General features: G+C 53.4%; 1 protein-coding gene across 2 annotated transcripts in view; it reads right to left on the bottom strand.

Moving 5' to 3' along the window:
- LOC132807114 (testis-specific serine/threonine-protein kinase 4-like) overlaps positions 1–15,989 on the bottom strand; it is a 31,316-nt gene extending 15,327 nt beyond the window's left edge. For both annotated transcript variants that reach the window (XM_060821416.1, XM_060821415.1), the window contains exons 1-2: positions 15,483–15,989; positions 13,851–14,190 (exon numbers count right to left, since the gene is read on the bottom strand). In XM_060821416.1, coding sequence (XP_060677399.1) covers positions 13,851–14,190; positions 15,483–15,916 — 774 coding nt within the window. In that variant the 5' untranslated portion in view covers positions 15,917–15,989. The remainder of the gene's footprint in view (positions 1–13,850; positions 14,191–15,482) is intronic.
- Positions 15,990–17,208: the final 1,219 nt, after the last annotated feature.

The following is a 17,208-nucleotide window of genomic DNA, read 5'->3' on the forward strand; positions in this document are numbered from 1 at the left end:
AGGGGAGGGAGAGAGAGATGGGGGGAGAGAGAGAGGGTGAGGGAGGCAGAGAGGGATAGAGGAGGGAGAGAGGGACAGGGGAGGGAGAGAGGGATAAAGGGGGGGAGAGAGGGATAAAGGGAGAGAGGGACGGGGGGAGAGAGGGACAGGGGAGGGAGATGGATAAGATTAGTGGGGAGGAGTTGGGAGCAGAGAGGAGGAGCGAAACTGGGAGGGAAGGAGAGGGGAAGGGAGAAATGAAACGGAGCGGGAAGGCTATTGGCGGTGGGTGAAAGAGAGGGTTGAGGGGGAGTGGGGCAAGGGAGGGAGGAGGGTACTGAGAGCTGGAAAGGAGGGTGGAAGGGATAGAAATGGGGAGAGTGGGAGGGAGAAGCAGGGGGATGAAGAGATGGGGGGGGGGGGGGGGGGGGAGGGGCGAGGTGATCCGGAGGGCGAGAAGGGAGGGGGGGGAGAGAGAGAGAGAGAGAGAGAAAGAGAGAGCTTGGTGGAGGGATGAGGTGGGGGAAGGAGGGATTGGGTAAGCCATCCATTGGTGCGGATACAGTGGAGTGTTCGGGTCAGCGACAAGGGCTGCAGTGTCCTGGGGATGGCTCACATTCTGACAGATTGTACAAAATGGGACGTATTTCGTGTTCTGTGTGAACCTCTGCAGTGGGGGTCTTCAAGCTGATTAATAGCAGAGGAGCGATTCGGGGAAAATAGAAGAAAAATCTGATATCCTGCCGATCCTGTGCAAGCTGCGTCTGCCAAGACTACAGGGACAAAGGGGTGGCAAGTTCCTCGACCAGAGAAACAGACTCTGCAACCTTCTAGGAATTACCGTTTCGCCTTTCAGCATAACACACTTTGAAGGACAAACATTTATACACTCACATAGCCCCTCTGCGTAGATGAACCAGTAATTTGCCCCTTTATGAAACAGAAAGTCACAGAGGTGCACGGTGTGGAAACAGACCCTTCGGGCCAACTCATCCGTACTGACCCAGCTATCCCTAACCTCATCTAGTCCCCGTTTGCCAGCACTTGGCCCATATCCCTCCAATCCCTTCCTATCCCTATCCCCATCCACCTTTTAAATGCTGTCATTGTACCAGCCTCCACCACTTCCTCTGGCAGCTCATTCCACACACGCACCACCCTCTGAGTGAAAAGATTGCCCCTCAGGTCTCTTTTATATCTTTCCCCTCTCACCCTAAACCTATGCCCCTCTAGCTCTGGACACCCCCACCCTATCCGTGCCCCCTCATGATTTTATAAACCTCCATAAGGTCACCCCCTCAGCCTCCGACGCTCCGGGGAAAAACAGCCCCAGCCTGTCCAGCCTCTCCCCGTTGCTCAAACCCTCCAACATCCTTGTGCATCTTTTCCGAACCTTTCAAGTTTCCTGACATCCTTCCAATAGGTCGGAGACCAGGATTTGCGCGCAATATTCCAACACGATACTTGTACTGATGAGGGAAACCGGTTGCCAGGCGACGATTCTTACAAAACCCGATGCAAAGCCTTCGATTGGCCATTGCTTTCGCTGTAGGGTGCGGAACGACGAGAGACTGATGGGCGGGGCAGGGTCTCCCACCTTGGGGTGATGTGTGTGAGCGGCCCAGCAATCAGATAGTTCACCAATTGCCCCGAATCCCAACGCACGCTCCCACATTTGGAAGCGGGGACCCCATTGAGGATCAAAGGGAAAACACTGGGTCCTTACTCTGATCATAGAGTAAGGACCCACTCAGACTTCAGCGGAGCCTGTTGGCTTGAGGTAACAGGGCAAGGAGACCCAGCTGGGAAAGAAACGGGACACTTGTCGGAACGACAAGTGGGAGGCTGTGTTGGAACTGGATAAACACGGGCCAGGCCGGGGCGAGGATACAGTGCGCAGATCTGGCCTTCACGTGACACGAGGGAAATGATTGCACTGAAGAGAGAAGGGGCAGAGATTTATCAAGATTTGACCTGGCCTGGAGAGTTTGTCAGAGAGATTTGGAAACAGACTCTTCAGCTCAATGTGTCCGTGACAACCAGATATCCGAAATTAATCTACTCCTGCTTGCCAGCACCAGGCCCATATCCCTTCAAACCCTTCCTATCCCTGTCCCCATCCAGATGCCTTTTAAATGCTGTCATTGTATCAGCCTCCACCACTTTCTCTAGCAGCTCATTCCACACATGCACCACCCTCTGTGTGAAAAAGTTGCCCCTTATGTCTCTTTTATAACTTTCCCCTCTCAACTTAAACCTACACCCCTCTAGTTCTGGACTCCCCTCACCCTATCCATGCCCCTCATGATTTTACAAACCTCTATAAGGCCCCCCTCAGCCTCCGACGCTCCGGGGAAAACAGCCCCAGCCTGTTCAGCCTCTCCCTGTAGCTCAAATCCTCCAACCCTGGCAACATCCTTGTAAATCTTTTCTGAACCCTATGAAGTTTCACAACATCTTTCCGATAGGAGGGAGACCAGAATTGAACGCAGCATTCCATAAGTGGCCTAACCAATGTCCTGGACAGCCGCAACATGACCTCCCAACTCCTGTACGCAACGCACAGAGGATCCCAATAGTGCAAAAGGAGGATACTTGGCGCATCGAGGCCACACCGGTCCTCCGAACATAATCCCACCTAGCCTCACTCCCAGTGCCAGTAACCCTGCATTTCCCCATGACCAAACCACCCCAAACTGTACATCCCTGGGCACTATGGGTAATTTAGCACGGCCAAGCCACCCTAACCTGCACATCCCTGGGCACTATGGGTAATTTAGCACGGCCAATCCACCCTAACCTGCACATCCCTGGGCACTATGGGTAATTTAGCATGGCCAATCCACCCTCACCTGCACATCCCTGGATACTATGGGTAATTTAGCACATCCAATCCACCCTCACCTGCACATCCCTGGGCACTATGGGCAATTTAGCACGGCCTATCCAACATCAACTGCACATCCCTGGGCACTATGGGAAATTTAGCAAGGCCAATCCACCCTAACCTGTACATCTATAAACATTATGGGAATTTTAGCACATCCATTCAACTAAACCTGCACATCCCTGGGCACGATGGGTTGTTTTGCATGGTCAATCCACCCTAACTTGCACATCCCTGGGCACTATGGGTAATTTAGCGTGGCCAATCCACACTAACCTGCACATCCCTTGGCAAATGCGTAATTTAGCATGGCAAATCCACCCTTACCTGCACATCCTTGGGCATTATGGGTAATTTAGCACAACAAATCCTCCCTCACCTGCACATCCCTGGGCACGATGGGTAATTTAGCATGGCCAATCCACCCTAACCTGTACATTATAAGCATTACGGGAATTTTCAGGACAATCATCCAGCTTAACCTGCACATCCCTGGACACTATGGGTAATTTAGCTCATCCAATCCACCCTCATCTGCACATTCCTGGAGACTTTGGGTAATTTAGCATGGCCATTCCATTCTAACCTGCTCACCCCTGGACACTGCATAATTTAGCATGGCCATTCCATTCTAACCTGCACATTCCTGGGCACTACGGGTAATTTAGCATGGCCAATCCACCCTAACCTGCACACTCCTGGACACTATGGGTAATTTACCATGGCCATTCCATTCTAACCTGCACACCCCTGGACACTGTATAATTTAGCATGGCCATTCCATTCCAACCTGCACATTCCTGGGCATTACGGGTAATTTAGCATGGCCAATCCACCCTCACCTGCACATCCCTGTGCACTGTGGGATATTGAGCACGGCGAATCCATTCTAACCTGCAGGTCCCTGGGAAGTATGGGTAATTTAGCACATCCAATCCACCCTAACCAGTACATCCCTGGGTACCATGGTTAATTTAGCAAGGCCAATCCACCCACACCTGCACATCCCTGGGCACTATGGGTAATTTAGCATGGCCAATCCACCCTAACCTGCACATCCCTGGGCACTGTGGGTAATTTAGCATGGCCATTCCACCCTCACCTGCACATCCCTGGGCACTGTGGGTAATTTAGCATGGTCAATCCAACCTAACCTGCACATCCCTGGGCACTATGGGTAATTTAGCACGGCCAATCCACTCTCACATGCACATCCGTGTGCACTATGGGAAATTGAGCAGGGCGAATCCATTCTAACCTGCAGGTCCCTGGGTAGTATGGGTAATTTAGCACATGCAATCCACCCTAACCTGTACATCCCTGAGAAACATGGGTAATTTAGCACAGCCAATCCACCCTCTCCTGCACATCCCTGGGCACTATGGGTAATTTAGCACAGCCAATCCACCCTCAACTGTACATCCCTGGGCACTATGGGTAATTTAGCATGGCCAATCCACCCTCAACTGTACATCCCTGGACACTATGGGGAATTTAGCATGGCCAATCCACCCTCACCTGCACATCCCTGGGCACTGCGGGTGATTTAGCATGGCCAATACACCCTCACCTACACATCCCTGGGCATTGTGGGTCATTTATCATGGCCAATCCGCCCTAATCTGCACATCCCTGGGCTCTATGGGTAATTTAGCATGGCCAATCCACCCTAACCTGTACATTATAAGCATTACGGGAATTTTCAGGACAATCATCCAGCTTAGCCTGCACATCTCTGGACACTATGGGTAATTTAGCTCATCCAATCCATCCTCATCTGCACATTCCTGGAGACTTTGGGTAATTTAGCATGGCCATTCCATTCTAACCTGCACATTCCTGGACACTATGGGTAATTTACCACGGCCATTTCATTCTAACCTGCACACCCCTGGGCACTATGGGTAATTTAGCACATCTATCCACCCTCACGTGCATTTCCCTGGGCACTATTGGTAATTCAGCACGGTCAATCCAACCTAACCTGCACATCCCTGGGCACTATGGGTAATTTAGCACAGCCAATCCACCCTCACCTGCACATCCGTGTGCACTATGGGAAATTGAGCAGGGCGAAACCATTCTAACCTGCAGGTCCCTGGGTAGTATGGGTAATTTAGCACAGCCAATCCATCCTCTCCTGCACATCCCTGGGCACTATGGGTTATTTAGCATGACCAATCCACCCTCAACTGTACATCCCTGGACACTATGGGGAATTTAGCATGGCCAATACACCCTCACCTACACATCCCTGAGCACTATGGGTGATTTAGCATGGCCAATCCGCCCTAATCTGCACATCCCTGGTTTCTATGGGTAATTTAGCATGGCCAATCCACCCTAACCTGCACATCCCTGGACACTATGGGTAATTTAACACTTCCAATCCACCCTAACCTGCACATCACTGGACACTATGGGTAATTTAGCATGGCCAATCCACCCTAACCTGCACATACCTGGGCACTATGGGTAATTTAGCACATCCAATCTACCCTTACCTGCACAACCCTGGGCACTATGGCAAATTTAGCATGTCCAATCCACCCTAACCTGCACATACCTGGGCACTATGGGTAATTTAGCACATCCAATCCACCCTCACCTGCACATCCCTGGGCACTATGGGGAATTTAGCATGGCCATTCCATTCTAACCTGCATATTCCTGGGCACTATGGGTAATTTAGCACGGCCAATCCACCCTAACCTGCACATCCTTAGGCACTATGGGTAATTTAGCACGGCCAATCCACCTTTATCTGCAAATCCCTGGGCACTACGGGTAATTTATCATGGCCAATCCACCCCAATCTGCACATCCCTGGGCGCTATGGATAATTTAGCACTTCCAATCCACCCTAACTTGCACATCCCTTGACACTATGGGTAATTTTGCATGGCCAATCCACCCTAATCTACACATCCCTGGGCACTATGGATAATTTAGCACTTCCAATCCACCCTAACTTGCACATCCCTTGACACTATGGGTAATTTAGCATGGCCAATCCACCCTCACCTGCACATCCCTGGGCACTATGGGTAAATTAGCATCACCAATCCACCCAAACTGCACATCCCAGGGCACTATGGGTAATTTAGCACTTGCAATCCATCCTAACCTGCACATCCCCGGGCACTATGGGTAACTTAGCACATCCAATCCATCCTAACCTGCACATCCTTGGGCACTATGGGTAATTTAGCAGGGCCAACCCACCCTCAATTGTCACATACCTGGGCACTATGGGTAATTTAGCACATCCAATCCATCCTAACCTGCACATCACTGGACACTATGGGTAATTTACCACGGCCATTCCATTCTAACCTGCACATTCCTGGGCACTATGGGTAATTTAGCACATCAATCCACCCTCACCTGCATATCCCTGGGCACTATGGGTAATTTAGCACGGTCAATCCACCCTAACCTGCACATCCCTGGGCACTATGGGAAATTGAGCAGGGCGAAACCATTCTAACCTGCAGGTCCCTGGGTAGTATGGGTAATTTAGCACATGCAATCCATCCTAACCTGTACATCCCTGAGAAACATGGGTAATTTAGCACAGCCAAACCACCCTCACCTGGGCACTATGGGTAATTTAGTACATTTAATCCACCCTAACATGTACATCTATGGGCATTATGGGTAATTTAGCACGGCCAATTCACCCTAACCAGCACATCCCTGGGCATTATGGGTAATTTAGCATGGCCAATCCATTCTAACCTGCACACCCCTGGACACTGTGTGTACTTTAGTATGGCCATTCCATTCTAACCTGCACATCTCTGGGCACTATGGGTAATGTAGCAGGGCCAATCCATGCTCACCTGCACATCCCCGGGCACTATCGGTTATTTAGTACATTCAATCCACCCTAACATGTACATCTATGGGCATTATGGGTAATTTAGCACGGCCAATCCACCCTGACCTGCACATCCCTGGGCACTATGGGTAATTTAGCACGGCCAATCCACCCTGACCTGCACATCCCTGGGCACTATGGGTAATTAAGCACGGCCAATCCACCCTGACTGCACATCCCTGGACACTATGGGTAATTTACCACGGCCAATCCACCCTGACCTGCACATCCCTGGGCACTATGGGTAATTTAGCACGGCCAATCCACCCTGACTGCACATCCCTGGGCACTATGGGAAATTTAGCACGGCCAATCCACTCTCACCTGCACATCCGTGTGCACTATGGGAAATTGAGCAAAATTGGGCGAAACCATTCTAACCTGCAGGTCCCTGGGCAGTATGGGTAATTTAGCACATGCAATCCATCCTAACCTGTACATCCCTGAGAAACATGGGTAATTTAGCACAGCCAATCCACCCTAACCTGCACATCCCTGGGCACTATGGGTAATTTATTACATTCAATCCACCCTAACATGTACATCTATGGGCATTATGGGTAATTTAGCACGGCCAAATCACCCTAACCAGCACATCCCTGGGCACTATGGGTAATTTACCATGGCCAATCAACGCTCACCTGCACATCCCTGGGCACTATGGGTAATTTAGCACAGCCAATCCACCCTAACCTGCACATCCCTGGGCACTATGGGTAATTTATTACATTCAATCCACCCTAACATGTACATCTATGGGCATTATGGGTAATTTAGCACGGCCAAATCACCCTAACCAGCACATCCCTGGGCACTATGGGTAATTTACCATGGCCAATCAACGCTCACCTGCACATCCCTGGGCACTATGGGTAATTTAGCACAGCCAATCCACCCTAACCTGCACATCCCTGGGCACTATGGGTAATTTATTACATTCAATCCACCCTAACATGTACATCTATGGGCATTATGGGTAATTTAGCACGGCCAAATCACCCTAACCAGCACATCCCTGGGCACTATGGGTAATTTACCATGGCCAATCCACGCTCACCTGCACATCCCTGGGCACTATGGGTAATTTAGCACAGCCAATCCATCCTCTCCTGCACATCCCTGGGCACTATGGGTTATTTAGCATGACCAATCCACCCTAACATGTACATCATTGGCATTATGGGTAATGTAGCAGGCCAATCCACCCTAACCTGCACATCCTAGGCACTATGGGTAATTTTCCACGGCTAATCCACCCTCAACTGCACATCTCCGCCTCACAGTGCCGGAGATCCTGGGTTCAATTCCCGACTCAGGTGATTGACTGTGTGGAGTTTGCACATTCTCCCCGTGTCTGCGTGGGTTTCCTCCGGGTGCTCCGGTTTCCTCCCACAGTCCAAAGATGTGCAGGTTAGGTGAATTGGTCAGGATAAATTGCCCGTAGTGTTAGGTAAAGGGGTAAATGTAGGGGTATGGGTGGGTTGCGCTTCGGCGGGTCGGTGTGGACTTGTTGGGCTGAAGGGCCTGTTTCCACACTGTAAGTAATCTAATCTAATCCTTGGGCACTATGGGAAATTTAGCACAGCCAATCCATTCTAACCTGCAGGTCCCTGGGCACTGTGGGTAATTTATCATGGCCAATCCACCCTCACCTGCACAACCCTTGACACTATGGCTAATTTAGCATCACCAATCCACCCAAACTGCACATCCCAGGGCACTATAGGTAATTTAGCACATCCAATCCACCCTAACCTGCACATCCCTGGGCACTATGGGTAACGTAGCACAGCCAATCCACCCGAACCTGCACATCCCTGGACACTATGGGTAATTTAGCATGGCCAACCCACCCTCACCTGCACATCCCTGGGCACTATGGGTAAATTAGCATCACCAATCCACCCAAACTGCACATCCCAGGGCACTATGGGTAATTTAGCACTTGCAATCCATCCTAACCTGCACTTCCCTGGGCACTATGGGTAATTTAGCACATCCAATCCACCCGAACCTGCACATCCCTGGGCACTATGGGTAATTTAGCACAGCCAATCCACCCGAACCTGCACATCCCTGGGCACTATCGGTAAATTAGCATCACCAATCCACCCAAACTGCACATCCCAGGGCACCATGGGTAATTTAGCACGCCAACCCACCCTCAATTGTCACATCCCAGGGCACTATGGGTAATTTAGCACGGGCAATTCACCCTAACCAGCACAATCCTGGGCACTATGGGTAATTTAGCATGGCCAATCCACCCGAACCTGCACATTCCTGGACACTATGGGTAATTTACCATGGCCAATCCATTCTAACCTGCACACCCCTGGACACTATGTGTACTTTAGATTGGCCATTCCATTCTAACCTGCACATCCCTGGGCACTATGGGTAATGTAGCACGGCCAATCCACCCTCACCTGCACATCACTGGGCACTATGAGTAATTTAACATATCCAATCCACCCTAATCTGTACATCTATGGGCACTATGGGTAATTTAGCACATCCAATCCACCTTAACCTGCACATCCCTGGACACTATCGGTAATTTACCACAGCCATTCCATTCTAACCTGCACATTCCTGGGCACTATGGGTAATTTAGCACATCTATCCACCCTAACCTGCACATCCCTGGGCACTATGGGTAATTTAGCACGGCCAATCCACCCTCACCTGCACATCTGTGTGCACTATGGGAGATTGAGCAGGGCGAATCCATTCTAACCTGCAGGTCCCTGGGTAGTATGGGTAATTTAGCACAGCTAATCCAATCTAAACTGCGTATCCATGGGCACTGTGGTTAATTTAGCACGGCCAATCCACCGTAAACTGCATGTCCCTGGGCACTGTGGGTAATTTAGCATGGCCAATCCACCCGAACCTGCACATCCCTGGGCACTATGGGTAAATTAGCACGGCCAATCCACCGTAAACTGCATGTCCCTGGGCACTGTGGGTAATTTAGCATGGCCAATCCACCCAAACTGCACATCCCAGGGGACTATGGGTAATTTAGCACATTCAATCCATCCTAACCTGCACATCCCTGGACACTATGGGTAATTTAGCACATCCAATCCATCCTAACCTGCACATCCTTGGGCACTATGGGTAACTAAATACGACCAACCCACCCTCAACTGCACATCCCTGGGCACTATGGGTAATTTAGCACGGGCAATCCACCCTCACCTGCACATCCGTGTGCACTATGGGAAATTGAGCAGGGCGAATCCATTCTAACCTGCAGGTCCCTGGGTAGTATGGGTAATTTAGCACATGCAATCCACCCTAACCTGTACATCCCTGAGAAACATGGGTAATTTAGCAAGGCCAATCCACCCTCTCCTGCACATCCCTGGGCACTATGGGTAATTTAGCATGGCCAATCCACCCTCAACTGTACATCCCTGGGCACTATGGGTAATTTAGCATGGCCAATCCACTCGAACCTGCACATCCCTGGGCACTATGGGTAAATTAGCATCACCAATCCACCCAAACTGCACATCTCAGGGCACTATGGGTAATTTAGCACTTGCAATCCATCCTAACCTGCACATCCCTGGGCACTATGGGTAAATTAGCATCACCAATCCACCCAAACTGCACATCCCAGGGCACTATGGGTAATTTAGCACTTGCAATCCATCCTAACCTGCACATCCCTGGGCACTATGGGTAATTTAGCACATCCAATCCACCCGAACCTCCACATCCCTGGACACTATCGGTAAATTAGCATCACCAATCCACCCAAACTGCACATCCCAGGGCACCATGGGTAATTGAGCACTTCCAATCCACCCTAACCTGCACATCCCTGGGCTCTATGGGTAATTTACCATGACCATTCCATTCTAACCTGCACATCCCTGGGCTCTATGGGTAATTTAGCACGTCCAATCCACCCTAACCTGCACACCCCTGGGCACTATGGGTAATTTAGCACGGCCAATCCACCCTAACCTGCACATCCCTGGGCACTATGGGTAATTTAGCACGGCCAATCCACCCTAACCTGCACATCCCTGGCACTATGGGTAATTTGGCACGGCCAATCCACCCTAACCTGCACATCCTTGGGCACTATGGGTAATTTAGCACAGTGAATCCACCCTCACTTCCACATCCCTGGGTAGTAATGGAGTGGGAGAATCAGGCAGCACTGGAGGCGAAATCAGGGTTTGCCATCTCTCACCGTGGACTTGCGGTAGATAGAGTTTGAAACGAAAGGTGCACAGGTTGAGGGTGAGAAGAGAAAAGATATAAAAGCGACCTGAGGGGCAACCTTTTCACCCAGAGGGTGGTGCGTGTGTGGAATGAGCTGCCAGAGGAAGTGGTGGGGGCTGGTACAGTGACAGCATTTAAAAGGTGGATGGGGACAGGGATAGGAAGGGATTGGAGGGATTTGGCTAAAGTGAGGACTGCAGATGCTGGAGATCAGAGTCTAGGTTAGAGTGGTGCTGGAAGAGCACAGCAGCTCAGGCAGCATCTGAGAAACAGGAGAATCGACGTTTCGGGCAAAAGCCCTTCATCAGGAATGAAGGATTGGGTGAAGTGCTGGCAAATGGGACTGGGTTCGATCAGGGCGAGTTGGGTTTCTGTGCTACGTGACTGAGTTTCTTCAGTGATTTCTGTTTTACATTCGGGTGAAGCCATCTCTCTCTCCCCCCTCCCTAACCTCGCAGTGTCCCCAGCACAGACCTGCCTTGTACAATAAGTCACTGACACACAACTCTCTCTGACACAATAAAACAACTCAATACCAAATGGCAATCAGTGTGGCTGCTCTGTCATCTCAGTATCGCATTGGAACAGCCTCCCCTACATCCTCTCCTCCCTCTCCACAGCACCGCAATCCCCCAACAGGGCTCCTTATCTGACCGCAATATCCTTATTACATCCAACACGCTCTTATAAGCATGAGTGACCTTCCCACCTCCCTCAGCAACAGGAACCCAGCGGCACACCAACACATGCACACGTGCACTCTCTCTCACACACACACACACACTCACAGACACACACACACTCACACAGACACACACACTCACACAGACAGAGACACACACAGACAGAGACACACACAGACACCTATATACAGACACACGCACACAGACACACTCATAGGCGCGCTCTCACAAAGACTCTCACACACAGACAGACAGAAACACACGCACAGACAGAAACAGACACAGACACACATGCACAGAGATAGATACACACACAGACATAGTCACACAGACACACACACATGCAAGCGCGCACACACGCGATGCTCACACACACAAACACAACAGACATGCATGCACATGCACACACACTCACACAGACACGTGCCTGCGCGCGCGCACACACTCACACACAGGCACACACCCACACACAGGCACACACCCAGACTTGCATGCACATGCACACACGTACACACAGACACGCGCGCACGCACGCACACACCCACATACAGACACGGGTGCTCACACACACACACACTCATACACCAACACCCACCCACACACAGACATACTCCCTCACACACACACATGCTCACACGCACACACACACACGCACACACAGACACCCACACAGACACACCAGCCACGCTCACTTCGCCCAAGGGAGATGTGCCGATGGGAGCCTGTTGTTCAGGGTACCCCAGTGCAGTTATCCCTCTCTCCCTCCCTCCCTCTCTCTCCAACATCAGTGCGATCAGCGGCGAGCCCAAACGCGCAGAATCCAGACCGCGCCTCCACATTGGCAGCTGTGAAGAGGGGCCTATGCCCGAAACATCGATTCTCCTGCTCCTTTGATCTGCCTGACCTGCTGCGCTTTTCCAGCAACACATTTTTCAGCTGTGTGTCAATCCCACCGTGCAGTCAGTGGGACGGTGTGTGACACGCATGGGGCAGAGAGAGCTTTGCTCTCAGTTTAAAAAGGTAGAGGGAGCTTTACTCTGCAACCAACCCCATGCTGTCCCTGTCCCTGGGAGTGTTTGATGGGGGGGGGGGGAAAACAGTGTAGAGGGAGCTTTATCTAACTCCGTGCTGTCCCTGTCCCTGGGATGAGGGGGGACAGTGTAGAGGGAGCTTTACTCTGTATCTAACCCCATGCTGTCCCTGTCCCTGGGATGAGGGGGGACAGTGTAGAGGGAGCTTTACTCTGTATCTAACCCCGTGCTGTCCCTGTCCCTGTCCCTGGGGTGGGGTGGACAGTGTAGAGGGAAAACATGAAGACTGCAGATGCTGGAGATCAGAGCTGAAGATGTGCTGCTGGAAAAGCGCAGCAGGTCAGGCAGCATCCAAGGAGCAGGAGAATCGACATTTCGGGCATGAGCCCTTCTTCAGGAAGTGTAGGGGGAGCTTTACTCTGTATCTAACCCTGTGCCGTCCCGGTCCCCGGGAGTGTTTGATGGGGGGCAGTGTAGAGGAAGCTTGACTCTGTATGTAACCCTGTGCTGTCCCTGGGATGAGGGGACAGTGTAGAGGGAGCTTTACTCTGTATCTAACCCCGTGCTGTCCCTGACCCTGGGAGTGTGTTGATGGGGGGGACAGTGTAGAGAGAGCTTTACTCTGTATCTAACCCCGTGCTGTCCCTGGGATGGGGGGACAGTGTAGAAGGAGCTTTACTCTGGATCTAACCCTGTGCTGTCTCTGTCCCTGGGAATGTTTGATGGGGGGACAGTGTAGAGGGAGCTTTACTCTGGATCTAACCCTGTGCTGTCTCTGTCCCTGGGAATATTTGATGGGGGGACAGTGTAGAGGGAGCTTTACCCTGTATCTCACCCTGTGCTGTCTCTGTCCCTGGGGACAGTGTAGAGGGAGCTTTACTCTGGATCTAACCCCGTGCTGTCCCTGTCCCTAGGAGTGTTTGATGGGGGGACAGTGTAGAGGGAGCTTTACCCTGTATCTCACCCTGTGCTGTCTCTGTCCCTGGGAATGTTTGATGGGGGGACAGTGTAGAGGGAGCTTTATTCTGTAACTAACCCCGTGCTGTCCCTGTCCCTGGGAGTGTTTGATGGGGCGGACCGGGGTGGGATGTGGGGTGAGCGGGCACCGACCGCGGGGCAGAGCGCCGGAACTCCCTTACCTTGCACTCCAGAGAAATGGAGGCGTGCTTCTGGGTGAAGATGGGGCCCTTGATCATCTGCTTGAGGAGCCGGCGCAGGTTGGAGTCGTCGAAGGGCAGCTTGCCCGTCCTCAGCGTGAACAGGATGACCCCCATGCTCCAGACGTCGGACAGGAAGGGGTTGTAGGGGATGCCCTGCAGCACCTCTGGGGGCACGTAGGCGTAGCTGCCGCAGTAGGTCTCGCTGAGCTGCACCTGCTTGAGATTCTTCACGTCTGTCGCGGCGAACTTGCAGAAGCCGAAGTCGGAGATCTTGATGTTGTCGTGCTGATCCAGGAGCAGGTTCTCCAGCTTCAGGTCCCTGTCAAGAGAGATGACATCTCTGTTACCCCACCTGACGGTCTCTGGAGCTCCACCCCCCTCCCCAGTCCCGTTGCCGCCCTCTCACTGACCCTCCTGTCTGGGCAGCTCGATGGTCAGCACCGCTGCCTCACGGCGCCAGGGACCCGAGTTCGATGCCAGCCTCAGGGTGTGTGGGGGGGTGGGCGACTGTCTGTGTGGAGTTTGCACGTTCTCTCACCATGCTCCCCCAATGTCTGTGTGGATTTCCTCCGGGTCCTCCAGTTTCCTCCCACAATCAAACAATCTGCAAGTTCGGGTGGATTGGCTGTGCTAAATTACCCATAGTGCCCAGGGATGTGCAGGTTAGGGTGGGTTGGCCATGCTAAATTACCCATAGTGCCCAGGGATGTGCAGGTTAGGGTGGGTTGGCCATGCTAAATTACCCATAGTGCCCAGGGATGTGCAGGTTAGGGTGGGTTGGCCGTGCTAAATTACCCATAGTGCCCAGGGATGTGCAGGTTAGGGTGGGTTGGCCGTGCTAAATTACCCATAGTGCCCAGGGATGTGCAGGTTAGGGTGGGTTGGCCGTGCTAAATTACCCATAGTGCCCAGGGATGTGCAGGTTAGGGTGGGTTGGCCGTGCTAAATTACCCATAGTGCCCAGGGATGTGCAGGTTAGGGTGGATTGGCCATGCTAAATTACCCATAGTGCCCAGGGATGTGCAGGTTAGGGTGGATTGGCCGTGCTAAATTACCCATGGTGCCCAGGGAGGTGCAGGTTAGGGTGGACTGGCCGTGCTAAATTACCCATAGTGCCCAGGGATGTGCAGGTTAGGGTGGATTGGCCGTGCTAAATTACCCATAGTGCCCAGGGATGTGCAGGTTAGGGTGGATTGGCCGTGCTAAATTACCCATAGTGCCCAGGGATGTGCAGGTTAGGGTGGATTGGCCATGCTAAATTACCCATAGTGCCCAGGGATGTGCAGGTTAGGGTGGATTGGCCATGCTAAATTACCCATAGTACCCAGGGATGTGCAGGTTCGGGTGGATTGGCCATGCTGAATTACCCATAGTGCCCAGGGATGTGCAGGTGAGGGTGGATTGGCCATGGTGAATTAGCCATAGTGCCCAGGGATGTGCAGGTGAGGGTGGATTGGCCATGCTGAATTAGCCATAGTGCCCAGGGATGTGCAGGTTAGGGTGGATTGGCCGTGCTAAATTACCCAGAGTGCCCAGGGATGAACAGGAGTGGGGGGGGCCCGCGGTGAGGAAGCGTCAGGGGTTGAGCAGCTGGGGGGGTGTCCCACTCACCGGTGCACCACGCCTTTGCTGTGGATGTAGGCCATGCCCTGGCACAGCTGCTCGAACCACTTGCCCGCCGTCCTCTCGTCGCACGCCCCCTTCATGCGGATCTTGTCCATCACTTCCCCGCCGGGCGCCAGCTCCAGCATGATGTAGACCCGGTTGGTGGTCTCGATCGACTGGTAGAAGTTGATCAGGTTGGGGTGCTTGAGGCCTTTCCAGACCTGGATCTCACGCGGCAGGAACTTGCTGAGGAACTCCGCCTCAGCCTTGTCCTTCATCAGCACCTTGACGGCCACGTTGGTGCGCCACTTCTTGAAGTAAGCCTCCCACACAATGGCGTACGCCCCCTTGCCCAGGTACTGCCCGAGCTGGTAGCCGTGTTTCTCCAGGATGTTGGAGACCACCTTGGCCTGAGAGCTGCGCACCGGCGCGCGCGCCATCTCCGATTCCGGCCGGGCGGGGTCAGCGGGAGGGCGGCCGCTCCTAGATCATGCGGGCCCGCCAGACGGGCACCCCGCCAGCCCCGAACCCGACCCCTCTTCCCCGCCGCCCGTCCCCAAGCTACGGAGCCCCTCCTCTGCCCTCAGCGTCGGCCCTGACGCACGTCCATCTTGGTCGCGCCCCCGGGAAGAACTTACATCCTCGCGCCACCGGCGAGGGAGGGGGGGGGGGGGGGGGGGTGGGTGGGGCAGGAGACGCGTCAAGGCTCACCAGGCCGCGTACTTTTCCGCAACCTTCCGGGTGGCGCGGAGGGAGAGGGGGAGAGAAAAGCGAAGGTCAAAGACGTGGGGAGCGAGGGGCGGGCGGCGCTGTTGGGCAGGGTGGGCGCGATGGAGGTTGGAGTCGCTCCGGGGAGGGGGCAACGGAGGGAGAGGGCGCTGACCAGCAGAAGAGTCCTTTTGTGGGAAAAAGATGGCGGTGGTCTCCGTGACGACGGGGGAGATGAGAGGGTAGGGAAGGCTGGGGAGGGGCGGCGGGGGAGGGGGCAGGGATTGGCGCTGCTCCAAGGTGGCTCGAGTCTCTCGGCTCTCTCGCCTCGAAACGGGGAGGTCTGAGTCCAGGGGCAATGCTCTCAGCCCCCACCCACCCCAGCTCCCACGCTCCTCCCCCGCCCCGCCCCGCAGGGGTTTCTGGGGCGGGGGGCTGGGGTTCTGTCTCTCTGTGAGGTCACAATGCTCAGCAGGGTGGGGGTAACCGAGGCCACGGCGTCACTGAGGGGGAGGGCGAGTGATGGAAGGGAGGGAGAGATGGAGGGTGGGGGAGAGAGGGATTGGGAGATGGGGGGGGGAGGGACAGAGTGAGGGGGGAGAGAGAGAGAGAGAGATGGAAGGAGGGAGGGAGAGCCTGAGAGGGAGAGAGATGGAAGGAGGGAGGGATGGAGAGAGGGAGGGAGAGAGAGAGAGATGGAAGGAGGGAGGGATGGATGGGGAGAGGGATAGGGAGAGAGAGTGAGGGAGGGAGGGATGAAGGGAGGGAGAGGGAGATAGGGAGGGAGAGACTGAGGGGGGGAGAGAGTTGGAAGGAGGGAGGGATGGAGAAAGGGAGAGAGAGGGAGGGGGGAAAGAGAGGGAGGGAGAGAGAGAGAGAGAGGGGGATGGAAGGAGGGAGAGATGGAGAAAGGGAGAGAGGGGGAGGGAGGGATGGATGGAGAGAGGGACAGGGAGAGAGAGTGAGGGAAAGAGGAATGAAGGGAGGGAGAGGGAGATAGGGAGGGAGAGACTGAGAGGGGGAG

This window comes from Hemiscyllium ocellatum (genome assembly GCF_020745735.1).
Source record: "Hemiscyllium ocellatum isolate sHemOce1 chromosome 27 unlocalized genomic scaffold, sHemOce1.pat.X.cur. SUPER_27_unloc_1, whole genome shotgun sequence".
Taxonomy (NCBI): Eukaryota; Metazoa; Chordata; class Chondrichthyes; order Orectolobiformes; family Hemiscylliidae; genus Hemiscyllium; species Hemiscyllium ocellatum.